The sequence below is a fragment of the Heptranchias perlo genome, chromosome 10 (genome assembly GCF_035084215.1).
Source record: "Heptranchias perlo isolate sHepPer1 chromosome 10, sHepPer1.hap1, whole genome shotgun sequence".
NCBI classification, from domain to species: domain Eukaryota; kingdom Metazoa; phylum Chordata; class Chondrichthyes; order Hexanchiformes; family Hexanchidae; genus Heptranchias; species Heptranchias perlo.
Window position 1 is genome coordinate 61,544,476 of NC_090334.1, and position 18,367 is coordinate 61,562,842.

Genomic DNA, 18,367 nt, shown 5'->3' on the forward strand with positions numbered 1-18,367 from the left:
CCCACTTTCCATCACTTGGCCCGTAGCCCTGTTGGTTATGGCACTTCAAGTTGAGGGTTTCTGCCTTGACCACCCTTTCAAGCAGTGAGTTCCAGACCCCCATCACCCTCTGGGTGAAAATGTTTCTCCTCAGCTCCTGTCTAATCCTTCTACCAATTACTTTAAATCTATGCCCCCGGTCACTGACCCCTCTGCTAAGGAAAATAGGTCCTCCCTAACCACTCTATCTCGTCCCGTCATAATTTTATATACATCAATTAAATCACCCCTCAGCCTCCTTTGTTCTAAAGAAAACAACCCCAGCCTATCCAATCTTTTCTCATAGCTAAAATTCTCCAGCCCTGGCAACATCCTCATAAATCTCCTCTGTACCCTCTCTAGTGCAATCACATCTTTCCTGTAATGTGGTGACCAGAACTATACGCAGTATTCAAGCTGTGGTCTAATCAATGTTTCATACAGTTCTAGCATATCCTCCCTCCTCTTGTATTCTATGCCTCGGCTAATAAAGGAAGTATCCCGTATGCCTTTTTAACCACCTTGTCTACTTGTCCTGCAACCTTCAGGGATCTGTGCACATGCACTCCATGGTCCCTTTGCTCCTCTACACCGCTCTCTGTATCCTCCCATTTATTGTGTACTCCCTTGCCTTGTTTGCCCTCCCCAAATGCATTAACTCACACTTCTCTGGATTGAATTCCATTTGCCACTTTTCTGTCAACCACGCAGCCAATTTTTGTATCATCTGCAAACTTCTTGATCAAGCCCCCCACATTCAAGTCCAAATCATTAATATATACCACAAAAAGCAAGGGACCTAGTACTGAGCCTTGCGGGACCCCATTGGAAACAGCCTTCCTGTCACAAAAACATCCGTCAACGATTACCCTTTGCTTCCTGCCACTGAGCCAATTTTGGATCCAACTAGCCACTTTCCCTTGGATGCCTTGGGCTTTTACTTTTTTGACCATGTGGGACCTTGTCAAAAGCCTTGTTAAAATCCATGTAGATTACATCAAATGTGTTACCCTCATCGACCCTCCTTGTCACCGGCTCAAAAAATTCAATCAAGTTAGTGTAACACTCTTTTATATCAACCAGTTTGGATTATATTGGCATTTTCACTACCAATCTCCCATCAGGATCCATATAAAGTACTGAGTGAATGAATCAACTCTTTCTTGCCAAGTATCAAAGAAGTAGTCAGACAAAAAAGTCATGAACTAAAATGTGTTAATTAACCTTAGGATCAGAATTAACAGCACTGAATAGCTTGCCAATATTCACTGTTACAGCTCATTTGAGCATAATGGCCATTAGCGTGAGGTACTGACGAATGCCTGTGGAACTGTACTCCTTCAGAAGAGAAGGAGGAAAAACATTGACCAGAAAGGAGAGGAGAAAAACTTTGTGACCCCATTCTACAATCTTGAAGCAAAGTGATTTACATAATTTTGCTGCTAAAGTCTCAGTTGCGAATGTTGTGTTAAAGATCTGCTGGTCTTCACTCTGCATAAGTAACCTACTAATACACTAATTCAGCTCTGGTCATTTTTTGCTCCATTCTTGTTTTCTGCGTTTCTGCGAGAAGTTGCCAAATTCTGCAGATTGAACGATATTGTAGTTTAGCTCACTGTTATTCTCTCTTCAGATAAGAGTCCAATCCAGCCTTGGCTGATGAATTTAGAGTCCTGCTTTCTGCTGGTTAAAGGGCCCTCCTATGTGGTGAACATTTGGGCCAAATATGTAATCAGCTGTCTTATCTGGAAAATCTAGTTTGGCATGTGGAATAGTGGTATTGTTTATAGGTTTTCTGACTGTTTGTTTGTAAAACCTTAATGAAGTATAAATTACAAATATGAGGAACTTGAATTTTATTCAGCTTTTTTTTGAAGTGCTGTGACCATATGTTTGAACTTTTTAATATTATTTCTACATCCATTTTCAGGAAAGTAGAAAATGTAAGTGGCAAAAAGCATATGGAATAAAGACAGTGCCATAAGTACCAATTAGGAAACAGAATAGACCTTGTTTAAAAAAATTAACACCATTTACAATAATGGTTGAGCCCATCTAGTAAATATTTCCCAGTTTCAAAACTAATAATTTCACATGTTTACCATTTATATTTTATGTTGTAAGCTATGGTTAATTACTTGCTATCCATAGGAAAATAACCCTGTAGTAGTAATTAACTTAATTATTTTACCTTGCAGTAACCATCACCGTGGGAGGAAAGCAACATTTGCTTGGTCTATATGACACTGCTGGACAGGTATGGAAAAAACTGAACTTCGTACTCTACTCAATATTTACTATATGTTGGGATTCTTGCAATGGGCAAACCTCTAGCTTGGGTCTTGTGTGTTTGATTCCAAAAAGTTAGGCTGAAAATCCAGTCGTAAAATGAATATAGCATTGCGCTTCTAGATAGAAATGTTTTGGCCATTGTAGAATGTATGTTAACCATCCAGTTCCATCAGAGCTGACTTCAGTTTTTATAACAGGACAGTAGCTTGGCTGATGTGCGTAAAGTTAAGGATCATGTGCCATAACTGACTTATCAGATCTGTTTATACATCAAATTACTACCTTTGTACTGAGATCAGGTTTGACGACATATTTTCAAAATCTCCATATCCAAAATGGATCAGGCTTAATTTTGTATATAGTTGGTGGGTTTTTGGTTGTTTAAATGTATAAAACAATATATTCAGGGTTCAGCTTTATTCATTACAAATGCAATCTAATGCTATAGTGGTATGATGATACGTCAACAGAAATTTACCTTTTAAAAACATTGGTCTCTTTTTGGACATGGCATTTGAGGATGTACATTGATAACTTTTGTTTATATATATATATATATATATATATATATATAAAAATGCTTACAGTTTTTTCTTTTATAATTTTCATTATAAATCAGAACTGAGCATCAGACAAATAGTTTGTTTGAAGCTGACAAAGATACTATAATCGTGCAGTTTGCAGTTTAAAAAAAATGACTGCTCAACCGTGCTAGATTCAAGCTATCACAGTCACATTTAGCTAGCACTTAAGGCTATACCAACACCAAAATTGCCTGGCTGGCAACTTTATAATCCTTTGCGTGATTTAACTCCACGTTCCACTACAGAAATATGCAGCAACGGATCATGAAACAGATATATAAACTCAAGATGTTAATGCAGTTCAAAAAACAGTCTGTAGTATGTGATGGATGTGGCACCCACAAGGTTAATCAATATTTGGAGGAGGATGAAAGGATATGAGGTTGGTTAAATTGCAAAGAGGCATAATGCAAGCACCTGCCTTCACCGATGAAACTGTATCTACAGTTAGAGGCACACCCTTGGAATGTTGGTAGAAAAGTGCATATGCAAGCTCCAATTTGATGGGGAGTGAGTGATAGAGTTGTGCTGTCTCCTAGAATCTGAACTCCAACCAGCCTTGTCCATAGGGACAGCATTACCAATGACTGTCAAAAGCGCTACAGCCCTGAACTTTTATGCACCTGGCTCATTCAAAGCTGTGGACATCAGAAACATCAGTCAATCTGTAGTGCACAGAATGAAATTAGCTGAAGACTGATCACATGGTTCCTAGTATTATCCATTAATTTACATCAGTAGACATTAATCTTCAGTGGCAACAACAGGCACAAGATTTTTTCCCCTGTTCATGTCACAGTGTAAATGACTGATACGTCGTCATTTTCCACGTAGGCACCTAGTGGCAGAATGAGAGCTGGCAATTTTTTTAGATAAGATTCCCCAGCTGTGTCATCATTGGCACCCTTGTAGCCCTATGGGCACCTGCATATTATTCCTTAGCCTTCATGAACTAGAAAGATTCCATTTCATCAGTGTGGAGGTCATTTGTGACATTCAGAGCATAATCATGCAAATGATTGGTCGCTTTCCAGACTGTAGTCATGATGCCTTCATTTTAAGGCAATCCACTATGCCAGGATTGTTCCACATACCCGTCGGAATTGATTATCCAATGTATAAAGGATGTGAAAAGGATAATAAACTCTGAGCCATCCATAGTAAGCTCCCACTATTATTGGAAGAGCAATATTTGATGGAGAAAGAAGACTAGTGGGCCGATTTTAACTACTAACGGAGAACGGGGCAGTTGTCTGCACCTGCAGCCCACCTTTTCTTGAAAGTTGGAAGCCCGAGCTATTTAGAAGCTCTGACCTCATTCCCATTCCACCGGCATGCTGTGGGCACCAAGTGGGCGCCCCATTGCATCATGTTAGTTCTGGGAGGGTGGGAAACCACTTGGCTCCCACGATGAGCTGGCCGACGGGTGATGGGGGAGAAGAGGGAGGCAATACTTGGGGGAAGGAGCCTCTGAGGGCTCGATAGCGGCCCAGATTTTTTTGGGGCCTAGGAGGAGCACCTCTCGCTCTTCCATGGTTGGTGCTTGCAACAGATCGATTCATTGATGCTGTGTTCTGCGAGGTGCTGAATTAGTGGATGCCACTGCAGCATGTGGTACTGGGGCATATTTGTGAACACCACAGAAACATTAGAAGCATATATGTAGCTAAAATGTGTTACGGTGGTTTGCTGCAGTATATGCAAGTGAGTGAGTAAGAGAAAGAATAATAAGAAAATGATGCTACTGGATCGAGTATCAGGGAGGCCTCGCTCAGCCCCATCATGTTCAGTATGGCAATAACTGTAGGGTCTGAAATAAAAACCTTCTCGTGCTATGATCTGCACCCCCTTGTTTTGTCCTGCAAGCATAGAAGTAGTGCTGAAATGTGAAAGTTTGAAGAGCACATAAATGAGTGACGGCCAAATGGCCACCATGTATCCAAGTGAATAAATGAAGGTGCATCATGCAGATTCGTTATGTGGTAAGCTTGTTTTGGTAGGTCACCATTCCAAATAGTCATGCAACAACAGTTTTAGTTTGAAGAGGCATTAATGGTGTGCCCTGCTGCCGTACATGCATCTATATGAGGTTTGGAAAGAGCTTTTCCAGAGAGCTTAGCATGCAGCTTTAGTCAGTGTGTAACTGGATGAGAGGAAACTGTTAGTGACCTGCATACTTTGGCCATTTACAATAATGGCTAGCCTTGCCTTGGCAGACTTCCTGAGGCTATTAATTTTTTTTTCTTATTTGCTACCATGTCCCCTAGATATTTAAGACTGCATTAACTCTGGTGGCCACCTATGTCAAGTAGCCTGGTTAGCTTTTCGGTGGGGTAGGCTTCCCTGCATATTCAAGAGGGTAACCCTCCTACGTTGCATTTCTTCCATGCCTCAGAAAATGGAGGTGGTCTGTGCCTTTTTCCCAGCTATTTTTCTTGTTCTGAACAACATGCGCATCCTTTTAAATAGCAGCTGCAGGCCATTGTGCGTTGTATCCTCCCTGCTGACAGTGAGTGCATAAATTGCGCCAATAATTTGCCCTATATGCCTAATGAAGCCACCTGGGGAAATGCTGCAAGATCACTCTGGCATGATTTCAGTGAATGTTACACTTGTTTTTCCAAGGTCCTGCAACTTTAGTGCCACGACTGGAAAACGTGTCTTTTAGTGCTGACGGCCAAGTTGCTCTCACAATACCTCCAGTGCTGTTATTAAGTTGGAGATGCAATGGTTTGGCCCTGGCTAACTCCCTTAAGTTCTGTCCCAAGTGACAGCTCAGTTTCATGGCTATATTTGGCTTTTATGTTGCATAGAATCCATGTAAGCTATTCTGGCACAACATGACGTTGGGTTGTTTGTTTCAGCTGCATTGCAGTAATATAGTCAATAATCCCAAAGTGAAAAATTACTTTTAAATCCATTGAATTAATCTGTTAGTTTCTTTTAGTGTTTTCAAAATTAACGTTTTTTACAACCGTTTATTGGGTAACATGTATATTGCATGCCAATATGAAGTGGTTGAATGTGGGTTTGCAGCCATGGTTTCCAATATGGCATGTTGCTATCTTGAAAAGAGAGAGTTGCTAAGCACAATTAGCACTTCCGTGCAGTGAGGTAGGGAAAATTATTCGGCAAGTCATACATCCTTAGTGACCTAGTGTACCTCCAATTAGCCAATTAAAGAACAGTATCACAGAGGTCAAGAACTTGCTCAGCCATGGAACGATGGAAACACCTAAATAGAAAGGAAAAAAGTTCATTTGAAACAAAAATTAGGAAGCAGATTTTTTTTTGGTTTGCTGGAGGTCTTTATTATCCTTTCAGCATTCCATTTTGCTGCCATTTGTAATATCATTTCAAACACAACAACAATAACTTGTATTTGTATAGCGCCTTTAATGTAGTAAAACGTCTCTATGCACTTCACAGGAGCGCAGTCAGACAAAAATTGACACTCAGCCAAAGGAGGAGACATTAGGACAGGTGACCAAACACTTAGTCAGAGAGGTAGACTTTAAGCAGCGTCTTAAAGGAGGAGAGAGGTGGAGAGGCGAAGGGGTTTGGGGAGGGAATTCTAGAGCTTAAGGCCTTGACCGATAAAAGCATGGTTGCCATTGGTGGGACAAAGGAAATGGGGGATGCACAAGTGGTCAAAGTTGGAGGAACACAGAAATTTCGGAGGAGTGTAGATGTGGTGGAGATGACAGAGATGGGGAGGGGTGAGGCTATGGAGGGATTTTAACATGAGGATGAGAATTTTAAAATCAAGGCATTGATGGGCTGGAGCTAATGTAGGTCAGCGAACAGAGGGGTGATGGGTGAACGGGATTTGGTGTGAGTTAGGATACGGGCAACAGAGTTTTGGATGAGCTCAAGTTTATGGAAGGTGGAAGATCGGAGTTTGGCCAGGGGAGCATTGGAATAGCCGAGTCTGGCGGTAACAAAAACATGGATGAGGGTTTCAGCAGCAAAAGAAGAGGCTTACAATGTTGCCAAAAAGAGTAGTTGCCAAAAAGTCTGAGGATTGGGAGGGTTTTAGAAATCAGCAAAGAAAAACCAAGAAATTGATAATTTAGCCAATTCAATTCACTCCATGTGACATCAAGAAATGGCTGAGTGCACTGGATACAACAAAGGCTATGGGCCCCGACCACATCCCGGCTGTAGTGCTGAAGACTTGTGCTCCAGAACTCGCCGCGCCTCCAGCCAAACTGTTCCAGTACAGCTACGTCACTGGCATCTACCCGACAATGTGGAAAATTGCCCAGGTATGTCCTGTCCACAAAAAGCAGAACAAATCCAATCCGTCCAATTACCAACTCAACAGTCTATTCTCAATCATCAGCAAAGTGATGGAAGGTGTCGTTGACCGTGCTATCAAGCGGCACTTACTCACCAATAACCTGCTCACCGATGCTCAGTTTGGGTTCCGCCAGGACCACTCGGCTCCAGACCTTATTACAGCCTTGGTCTAAACATGGACAAAAGAGCTGAATTCCAGAGGTGAAGTGAGAGTGACTTGCTTTAACATCAAGGCAGCATTTGACCGAGTGTGGCACCAAGCAGCCCGAGTAAAATTGAAGTCAATGGGAATCAGGGGGAAACTCTCCAGTGGCTGGAGTCAAACCTAGCACAAAGGAAGATATAGTGGTTGTTGGAGGCCAATCATCTCAGCCCCAGGACATTGCTGCAGGAGTTCCTCAGGGCAGCATCCTAGGCCCTTCAGCTGCTTCATCAATGACCTTCCCTCCATCATCAGGTCAGAAATGGGGATGTTTGCTGATGATTGCACAGCGTTTAGTTCCATTCGCAACCCCTCAGATAGTGAAGCTGCATGCGGGCACGGACTGCAAGACCTAGATAACGTCCAGGCTAGGGCTGATAAGTGGCAAGTAACATTTGCACAGGACAAGTGTCAGCCAATGACCATCTCCAACAAGAGAGAGTCTAACCACCTCCCCTTGACATTCAATGGCATTACCATTGCTGAATCCCCCACCATTAACATCCTGGGGGTCACCATTGACCAGAAACTTAACTGGACCAGCCACATAAATACTGTGGCTACAAGAGCAGGTCAGTGGCTGGGTATTCTGTGGCAAGTGACTCACCTCCTGACTCCCCAAAGCCTTTCCATCATCGACAAGGCACAAGTCAGGAGTGAGATGGAATATTCTCCACTTTCCTGGATGAGTGCAGCTCCAACAACACACAAGAAACTCGACACCATCCAGAACAAAGCAGCCCGCTTGATTGGTACCCCATCCACTACCCCAAACATTCACTCCCTTCACCACCGGCACTCTGTGGCTGCAGTGTGTACCATCTACAGGATGCACTGCAGCTACTCGCCAAGGCTTCATCAACAGTACCTCCCAAACCCGCGACCTCTACCACCTAGAAGGACAAGGGCAGTAGGCACATGGGAACACCACCACCTGCACATTCCCCTCCAAGTCACACACCATCCCGACTTGGAAACATATCGCCATTCCTTCACCGTTGCTGGGTCAAAATTCTGTAAATCCCTTCCTAACAGCACTGTGGGAGAACCTTCACCACACGGACTGCAGCAGTTCAAGAAGGCAGCTCACCACCACCTTCCCACATCCCATGAACGAATAAAAAAAAATAGAGGCATAAAATTGTATACGAGAATAAACTAGCAAGAAATATCTGTCTTCACAGTAGAAGACACATAAAACATACTGGAAATAGTGGGGAACCAAGGGCCTAATGAGAGGGAGGAACTTAAAGTAATTAAGATTAGTAAATAAAAAGTATTAGAAAAATTAATGGGACTAAAAGCCAACAAATCCCCTGGACCTGATGGCCTGCATCCTAGGGTTTTAAAAGAGGTGGCTGCAGAGAAAGTGGATGCATTGGTTTTGATCCTCCAGAATTCCCTAGATTCAAGAATGGTCCTCATGGATTGGAAGGTAGCAAATGTAACCCCGCTATTCAAGAGAGAAAACAGGGAACTATAGGCCAGTTAGCCTGACATCAGTAGTCGGGAAAATGCTAGAATCTATTATTAAGGATTGGTAACAGGGAATGTAGAAATCATAATATGATTAGGCAGAGTCATCACTGCTTTAGGAAAGGGAAATAGTGTTTGACAAATCTATTGGAGTTTGTTGAGGGTGTAACTTGCAGGGTAGATAAGGGGAAACCAGTGGATGTAGTATAATTGGATTTTCAAAAGGCATTCGATAAGAGGTTGTTTCACAAGATTAGGGCTCATAGGATTGGGAGTAATATATTAGCATGGATTGAGGATTGGTTAATGGACAGAAAACAAAGTAGGAATAAAGGGGTCATTTTTGGGTTGGCAGGTTGTAACTAGTGGGGTGCCACAGGGATTGGTGCTTGGGCCTCAACTATTTATATTAATGATGTGGAGATGCCGGTGATGGACTGGGGTTGACAATTGTAAACAATTTTACAACACCAAGTTATAGTCCAGCAATTTTATTTTAAATTCACAAGCTTTCGGAGGCTACCTCCTTCAAAGCTTGTGAATTTAAAATAAAATTGCTGGACTATAACTTGGTGTTGTAAAATTGTTTACAATTTATATTAATGACATAGATGAAGGGAGCAAATGTAATGTATCCAAGTTTGCTGACGATACAAAGCTAGGTGAAAAGGTAATCTGTGAGGAGAACGCAGAGTCTGCAAAGGAATGTGGACAGGGTGGGTGGGCAGCAGGGTGGCAGCTGGAGAATAATGTGGAGAAATGTGAGGTTATTCACTTTGGTAGGAAGAATAGAAAAACAATATTTTTTAAATGGTGAGAAACTATTAAATGTTGGTGCTCAGAGGGATTTGAGTGTCCTTTTACATGAAACACAGAAAGTTAACATGCAGGTACAGCAAGCAATTAGGAAGGCACATGGTAGCCTTTTAGCCTTATGTTGGCCTTTATTGCAAGGGGGTTGGAGTACAAGAGTAAGGAAATCTTGCTGCAATTGTACAGGGCTTTGGTGAGTCCACACCTGGAGTACTATGTACAGTTTTGGTCTCCTTACCAAAGGAAGGATATACTTGCCTTAGAGGCAGTGCAACAAAGATTCACTAGATTGATTCCTGGGGTGAAAGGGTTGTCCTATGAGGAAAGATTGAGTAGAATGGGCTTAAACTCTCTGGAGTTTAGAAGAATGAGAGGTGATCTCATTGGAACATATAAGATTCTGAGGGTGCTTGACAGGGTAGATGCTGCGACGATGTATCCCCTGGCTGGAGAGTCGAGAACTAGGGGTCATAGTCTCAGGATAAGGGGTCGGCCATTTAAGACTGAGCTGAGGAGGAATTTCTTCACTCAGAGGGTTGTGAATATTTGGATTTCTCTACCCCAAAGGGCTGTTGTTGAGTATATTCAAGGCTGAGATTGATACATTTTTGGACTCTAAGGGAATCAAGGGATATGGGGATCAAGCAGGAAAGTAGAGTTGAGGTTGAAGATCAGCCATGATCTTATTGAATGGTGGAGCAGGCTCGATGGGCCGTATGGCCTACTCTTGCACCTATTTCTTATGTTTTTATATGGGCCGAGGCAGGGGCAGAGATGGGTGATATTATGGATGTGGAAGTAGGCGGTCTTTTTGGTGGAGAGAATAGGAAGTCAGAAGCTCAGCTCAGGATTGAATAGGATGCCGAGATTGCGAACCGTCTGGTTCAGCCTGAGACGGTGGCCAAGGAGGGGGATGCAATCGGTGGCTAGGGAACGGAGTTTGTCGCGGGGGTCGAAGACAATGGCTTTGGTCTTCCCAGTGTTTAATTGGAGGAAATCTTAGCTCATCCACGACTGGATGCCATCTGACAACACAGAGGCAGTGGAGGGGTTTAGAATTTATACAAATTTCTTATAAAACTTTTCAGAAAATGACTTCATAAACTATGTAAGAGAATGTACACTCATAAATATACAATGACCTCATTAAATTTGAATTTGTATAATTGCTTCATAAAATTTGTGAATGTACTTTCTTGAGAACCCAATTTTTTTTAAAAAAAGTTTATTAATAAAAACTGAAATTTCCTACCTTCAGTTGGAAAAATTGCTGCACTCCCAATCTCTGTCTGCCTTGATTCCGTTATTTGTTCGTGATGATGCACTTCTGCCTCTTTGTAAATTTAGTATTTTAATTTGGCGTTAATCACCATTGCTTTAGCAGTACTTACATTGTTTTTTTTAATTAATCCCGTCACCTCTTTTCCCCAATCATCGACTTCAATAAATTATTTGTATTCTATTATGTTTAAACAACTTCCGATCAAATGCCACCTTAAACCATTGACTCTGGATAAGAAAAACACATGACTTAATAATTTAGTAATAATATATTTTTGACAGTAAAAAAACGCTTTATTCAGTTGCACATTATCACAATCAATCAAACATTGTACGCTCCTGGTGGCACCTTGTGTGATTTTTAGTGGGCTGCAACATATTGAATGATTACTGTCAAGTGAAATGGAATTAAGTGGTAACTTATTCTATTAGTCATATTTTCTGTTTACAAAGTTGGGAGAATACAGGTTCTTTGGATATTAAATTGATTTTATAATCATCCCATCTCTTAGCAATAGTGTTAAAGTAACTTTTTAAATAAACTTTTGGAACTCTTTATTATACTTCCTTTTAATCTTATTTAATCACTCTGATAGTTTCAATTCTCTGAGTAAGAGTTTATTTCTGAATCCATGTGTATGTGGTTGTTTCATGCAGCATAAAGTTGAGACAATACCACAACAGCTTTATAATCTGTAAAACTTTGTCAAATAGTTCAATTTTCCAGCAAAAGGTTCCCACTCCACCTGTTCAGTTTGTCCTCAGCACTCTATCTACTGGTTAGACTATCAGTATTGGCGCATTGCTGTTTCTAAGGTGCAAATTGACATCATATTATAGTAGGTACAGCACAGGAGGCGGCCACTCAGCAAATCATGCCTGTGCTGGCTCTTTGATAGAACCATCCAATTTGTCCCATTCTCCTTCTCTGTTCCTGTAGGCCTATAAATTTTTTCCCTTCAAATGTTTATCCAATTCCCTTTTGAAAGTTAGTATTGAATCTGCTTCCACCACCCTTTTAGGCAATGCATTCCAGATCATTACAACTCACTGTATTTAAAAAAAAATGTTTCCTCATGTCGCCTCCAGCACTTTTGCCAATCACCTTAAACCTGTGTCCTTTGGTTACCAACCCTTCTGCCACTGGAAACAGTTTCTCCTTATTTACTCTGTCAAAACCGTTCGTGATTTTGAACACCTCTATCAAATCTCCCCTTAGCCTTCTCTGTTCTAAGGAGAACAACCCCAGCTTCTCCAGTCTCGCCACATAACTGAAATCCCCCATCCCTGCTACCATTCTAGCAAATCTCTTCTGCACCATCTCTTAAATCCTTGATATCCTTCCTAAAGTGTGGTGCCCAGAATTGAATACAATACTCCAGTTGAGGCCTAACCAGTGTTTTATAAAGGTTTAGCATAACTTCCTTGCTTTTGTACTCTATGCCTCTATTAATAAAGCCCAGGACCCCGTATGCTTTTTTAACAGCGTTCTCAACTTGTCCTGCCACCTTCAAAGATGGTTACTCTTGGCTGTAATACAGGTGTGCTTCCTGTTGATTGATCATAGGATGTTGGTTCTTGACAGTCCATCTCATGCTCTCACTGAAACAGGCAAAAGGCTCATGGGAAGGCTACTTTAAAAAAAAAATTATATAACGATCATGTATTCATTAAATGTCAAGTGTATGAAACAATTGTATTACTACATGTAGACTTCTAGTTCATTTTGCTTTTTAAAGGATTTGAAATTGTATAAATATATTCAATGTTTACTGTAAGAACTAAACTTATTCCATTGTTTGACTGAATAAAATGGTGTGGTTAATGATATTTACCTAGTTTTATCACTGGTCCAGTGTTTTGCTTGCAATGTGCTTTGTGAATGTTCCAAGAAGTGAGAAAATAAAGGTAAATTACCCAATTGCAGTAGAAGTAGTTAATTTAATGGATCCTTTCATTGCAACTTGAAAACAACCATAAAAAGCTGTTTACCTGCAGTACAATAGTGTCTATTTAATAGGCCAATTTAAGACAGAATTTGTTCACTACAGTAGATTGTTGTCCATTTAAACCAATTGCATGTCACCATTAGAGGCAGTAAATCTAGCCACATGGCTTCATTCTGTGAAAGTGATTTGTTAAATTGTTGTTCTGCTGTTCCAAAGTTTTGCTGGAGTGCAAACAAAATTAATTTCTGAGTATGACACAATAGATTTGGATTGATGGATTTTAATTCTTTCTCCTCCCCATATTTTATTACAGGAGGACTATAATCAACTGAGACCTTTCTCCTATCCAAACACTGACGTGTTTTTGATCTGCTTCTCTGTGGTTAATCCTGCATCTTACCACAATGTGCAAGAGGAATGGGTGCCTGAGCTGAAAGCATGTATGCCGCATGTGCCTTATGTACTGATTGGAACTCAGGTATGATACCACATCACAACTGAGCAGGAACGGACATTTCTCTCCGTCTAACCTAGCTTCTTTGGAAAACATTGGCTTTCCGTTGAAACCCTGTTTTTTTTCTTGAGCGATGTGTTGCTCTGTTAAGGGAAATAATCGGACAATTGAAAATAATAAGCGGAGAGAACTGATATAGTGCAAATGAAAATATGCTCATCTTTGCAGCAATACTTGAAGGCAGATTACTAAAAAGTATTTTCATAGGTTGCCAACTGTACACCAACACTGGATATGTACTTCATCCTGGCACAGGCCATTCAGAGTTAATCTGTAGAAATTAGCAATTCTGCATGTTGGCAAATGCCAGTGAGTGCTCTGGTAAAGTTATTGCATTTAAAAATGAATGTGAAAATCTAACATTATCCCATCCAATGTATTTTCAGATTGATTTAAGAGATGATCCCAAAACACTGGCCCGATTAATTCATATGAAGGAAAAACCCATTACATATGAACAAGGTGTGAAGTTGGCAAAAGAGGTAATTTTTTTTGAAGATTTTTGCATTAAGCTATTATACATTAGATGGCTGAATGCTTTTGCAATCAAGACACGTCTCATCTGGGACCATTTTGCTACAAAGGCTGTTCACAATAAAGTGTAAAATTGCATTGTTAGGAAATTAGATTTCTCAACAACATTGTTGGATGCCATCCAGAAAACTGGGCAAAGGTTTCTATGTGAGTTAGTATTAAAATTTCTCTTTATGTTACAAAATGTCCTTAAAGGGAAACTCCTTTAAAATTGGTTTGTGCAAGGTTATTTTACAGTGGAAGAAATAAACCAGCAATAATGTATTATAACTTCTACCAGTAAACTGCAGGGAAACAGTTCTTTATAGAATTGTACAGCACAGAAGTAGGCTATTCAGCCCACCGTACCTGTGCCGGCTCTTTAAAAGAGCTGTCCAATTATTAGCGCTCCCTTGCTCTTTCCCTATAGCCCCACAAATCTTTCCTTTTCAAGGAATTAAAAAAACTAGTATCAGTAATGGTGGCCATGAAACTACCGGATTGTCGTAAAAACCCATCTGGTTCACTAATGTCCTTTAGGGAAGGAAACCTGCTGTCCTTACCCTGTCTGGCCTATATGTGACTCCAGACCCATAGCAATGTGGTTGATTCTTAATTGCCCTCTGAAATGGCCTAGTAAGCCACTCAGTTGTACAATCTTGCTAAAAAAATGTCATAATAAGAATAAAACTGGACGGACCACCCGGCATCGGACCACGAGGCACCTGACACCAGGACAGACCGACCAGAGGTGGCGGTACAATGATATACAGTCAGGAGGGAGTGGCCCTGGGAGTCCTCAACATTGACTCCGGACCCCATGAAATCTCATGGCATCAGGTCAAACATGGACAAGGAAACCTCCTGCTGATTACCACCTACCATCCTCCCTCAGCTGATGAATCAGTCCTCCTCCATGTTGAGCACCAATTGGAGGAAGCACTGAGGGTAGCAAGGGCACAGAATGTACTCTGGGTGGGTGACTTCAATGTCCATCACCAAGAGTGGCTCGGTAGCACCACTACTGACCGAGCTGGCCAAGTCCTGAAGGACATAACTGCCAGACTGGGCCTGCGGCAGGTGGTCAGCGAACCAACACAAGGGAAAATCTTACTTGACCTCGTCCTCACCAATCTACCTGTCGCAGATGCATCTGTCCATGACAGTATTGGTAGGAGTGACCACCGCACAGTCCTCGTGGAGACGAAGTCCTGTCTTCGCACTGAGGACACCATCCAACGTGTTGAGTGGCACTATCACTCTGCTAAATGGGATAAATTCAGAACAGATCTAGCAGCTCAAAACTGGGCATCCATGAGGTGATGTGGGCCATCAGCAGCAGCAGAATTGTATTCCAGCACAATCTGTAACCTCATGGCCCAGCATATTACTCACTCTACCATTACCAACAAGCCAGGGGATCAACCCTGGTTGAATGAGGAGTGTAGAAGAGCATGCCAGGAGCAGCACCAGGTGTACCTAAAAATGAGGTGCCAACCTGGTGAAGCTACAACTCAGGACTACATGCATGCTAAACAGCAGAAGCAAAATGCTACAGATAGAGCTAAGCGATTCCACAACCAACGGATCAGATCAAAGCTCTGCAGTCCTTCAACATCCAGCCGTGAATGGTGGTGGACAATTAAACAACTAACAGGAGGAGGAGGCTCTGTAAACATCCCCATCTTCAATAATGGCGGAGTCCAGCACGTGAGTGCAAAAGACAAGGCTGAAGTGTTTGCAACCATCTTCAGCCAGAAGTGCCGAGTGGATGATCCATCTCTGCTTCCTCCCGATATCCCCACCATCACAGAAGCCAGTGTTCAGCTAATTCAATTCAAGAAACAGCTAAGTGCACTGGATACAGCAAAGGCTATGGGCCCTGACAACATCCTGGCTGAAGTGCTGAAGACTTGTGCTCCAGAACTAGCCACACGTCCAGCCAAACTGTTCCAGTACATCTACAACAATGGCATCTACCTGACAATGTGGAAAATTGCCCAGGTATGACCTGTCCACAAAAAGCAGGACAAATCCAATCTGGCCAATTACCGCCCCATCAGTCTACTCTCAATCATCAGCAAAGTGATAGAAGGTGTCGTCGACAGTGCTATTAAGCGGCATTTACTCACCAATAACCTGCTCACCGATGCTCAGTTTGGGTTCCACCAGGACCACTCGGCTCCAGATCTCATTACAGCCTTGGTCCAAACATGGACAAAAGAGCTGAATTCCAGAGGTGAGGTGAGAGTGACTGTCCTTGACATTAAGGCAGCATTTGACCGAGTGTGGCACCAAGGAGCCCTAGTAAAATTGAAGTCAATGGGAATCAGGGGGAAAACTTTCCAGTGGGCTGGAGTAATACCTAGCACAAAGGAAGATGATAGTGGTTGTTGGAAGCCAATCATCTCAGCCCAAGGACATTGCTGCAGAAGTTCCTCAGGGCAGTGTCCAAGGCCCAACCATCTTCAGCTGCTTCATCAATGACCTTCCCTCCATCATAAGGTCAGAAATGGGGATGTCCGCTGATGATTGCACAGTGTTCAGTTCCATTCGCAACCCCTCAGATAATGAAGCAGTCCGAGCCCGCATGCAGCAAGACCTGGACAACATTTGTACCAGACAAGTGCCAGGCAATGACCATCTCCAACAAGAGAGAGTCTAACCACCTTCTCTTGACTTTCAACAGTATTACCATTGCCGAATCCCACACCAACACCCTGGAGGTCACCATTGACCAGAAACTTAACTGGACCAGCCATATAAATACTGTGGCTACAAGAGCAGGTCAGAGGCTGGGTATTCTGCGGCGAGTGACTCATCTCCTGACTCCCCAAAGCCTTTCCACCATCTACCAGGCACAAGTCAGGAGTGTGATGGAATACTCTCCATTTGCCTGGATGAGTGCAACTCCAACAACACTCTAGAAGCTTGACACCATCCAGAACAAAGCAGCCTGCTTCATTGACACCCCATCCACCACCCTAAACATTCACTCCCTTCATCACCGGTGCATTGTGGCTGCAGTTTGTACCATCTACAGGATGCACTGCAGCAACTCGCCAAGGCTTCTTCGAATGCACCTCCCAAACCCGCGACCTCTACCACCTAGAAGGACAAGGGCAGCAGGCACATGGGAACAACACCACCTGCATGTTCCCTTCCAAGTCACACACCATCCCGATTTGGAAATATATCACCGTTCCTTCATCGTTGCTGGGTCAAAATACTGGAACTCTCTTCCTAACAGCACTGTGGGAGAACCTTCACCACACGGACTGCAGCGGTTCAAGAAGGCAGCTCACCACCACCTTCTCAAGGGCAATTAGGGATGGGCAATAAACGCTGGCCTCGCCAGCGACGCCCACATCCCATGAGCGAATATATTAAAAAAAAGTATATATCCAATTCCCTTTTGAAAGTTACTATTGAATCTGCTTCCACCAATCATTTAGGAATTTCTTGTTAACAAATCCTGTAGTTAACTAGGCTATTAATTTGAGACCAGTAGCAAAGTGCAAATTATAGCTAGCAGGACCCTGGTTGGACTGTCATGCCTACACATGTGCGCAGAGTTCTGCTTTGGCTCATTTAATTGAGTTACATCGTGTCTACAGCGCAGAAACAGGCCATTCGGCCCAACTGGTCTGTGCCAGTGTTTATGCTCCACACAAGCCTCCTCCCTCCCTACTTCATCTAACCTTATCAGCATACCCTTCTATTCCTTTCTTCCTTGTGTGCTTATCTAGCTTCACCTTAAATGCACCTATGCTATTTGCCTCAACTACTCCTTGCGGTAGCAAGTGCCACGTTTTTACCAGTCTTTGGCTAAAGAACTTTCTCCTGAATTCCCTATTGGATTTATTAGTGACTGTCTTATATTTATGACCTCTAGTTTTTGGACTCTTCCACAAGTGGAAACATTTTCTCCACATTGTCCCGATCAAACCCTTTCATTCCCTTTCAAAGACCTCTATCAGGTCACCCTCGGCCTTCTGTTTAGCCCCAGCTTGTTCAGTCTTTCCTGATAAGTATGTTCTCTCAGTTCTGGTATCATCCTTGTGAAGTGTATCCACTTCCTTGAATATTTAAAGAAGATTCTGCATTAAGTTTATAAATTGTCAAAGAAGTTTAACAGACCCCCTGAGCACTTTTTAAACTTGTCTTGACAGTTATTCTCTACATGGTATCCAACCTAAGCAGCATAAGGCTGCTTCCACGAGTGACCCTCTGCAATCAGATTTGGGACTTCATAAACGTGGAGATATTTACATTCCAAAGAGTTATCTTTTAACCTGAACCAACATTTATTATTGAAATTATAAAGCCAAGAGGTTTAAAGGAAAGTTGAATATGCATTTGATAGGTTTTTTTTTAAACTCCGGCTTGTGAAAAGCTAATAAGGTAGAGCTATGTCTCAAAA

General features: G+C 42.2%; 1 protein-coding gene across 3 annotated transcripts in view; it reads left to right on the forward strand.

Moving 5' to 3' along the window:
* LOC137326630 (rho-related GTP-binding protein RhoJ-like) overlaps nucleotides 1–18,367 on the forward strand; it is a 45,092-nt gene that overhangs the window by 15,864 nt on the left and 10,861 nt on the right. For 2 of the 3 annotated variants that reach the window (XR_010964249.1, XM_067991918.1), the window contains exons 2-4: nucleotides 2,217–2,275; nucleotides 13,231–13,395; nucleotides 13,818–13,913. Coding sequence is in view for 2 of the 3 variants with exons in the window: in XM_067991918.1 (XP_067848019.1) it covers nucleotides 2,217–2,275; nucleotides 13,231–13,395; nucleotides 13,818–13,913 (320 nt within the window). In the remaining variant the exon portion in view is untranslated. Of the gene's footprint in view, nucleotides 1–2,216; nucleotides 2,276–13,230; nucleotides 13,396–13,817; nucleotides 13,914–16,633; nucleotides 16,700–18,367 lie in introns of those variants that run through there. The other variant, XM_067991919.1, reaches the window with a different exon arrangement.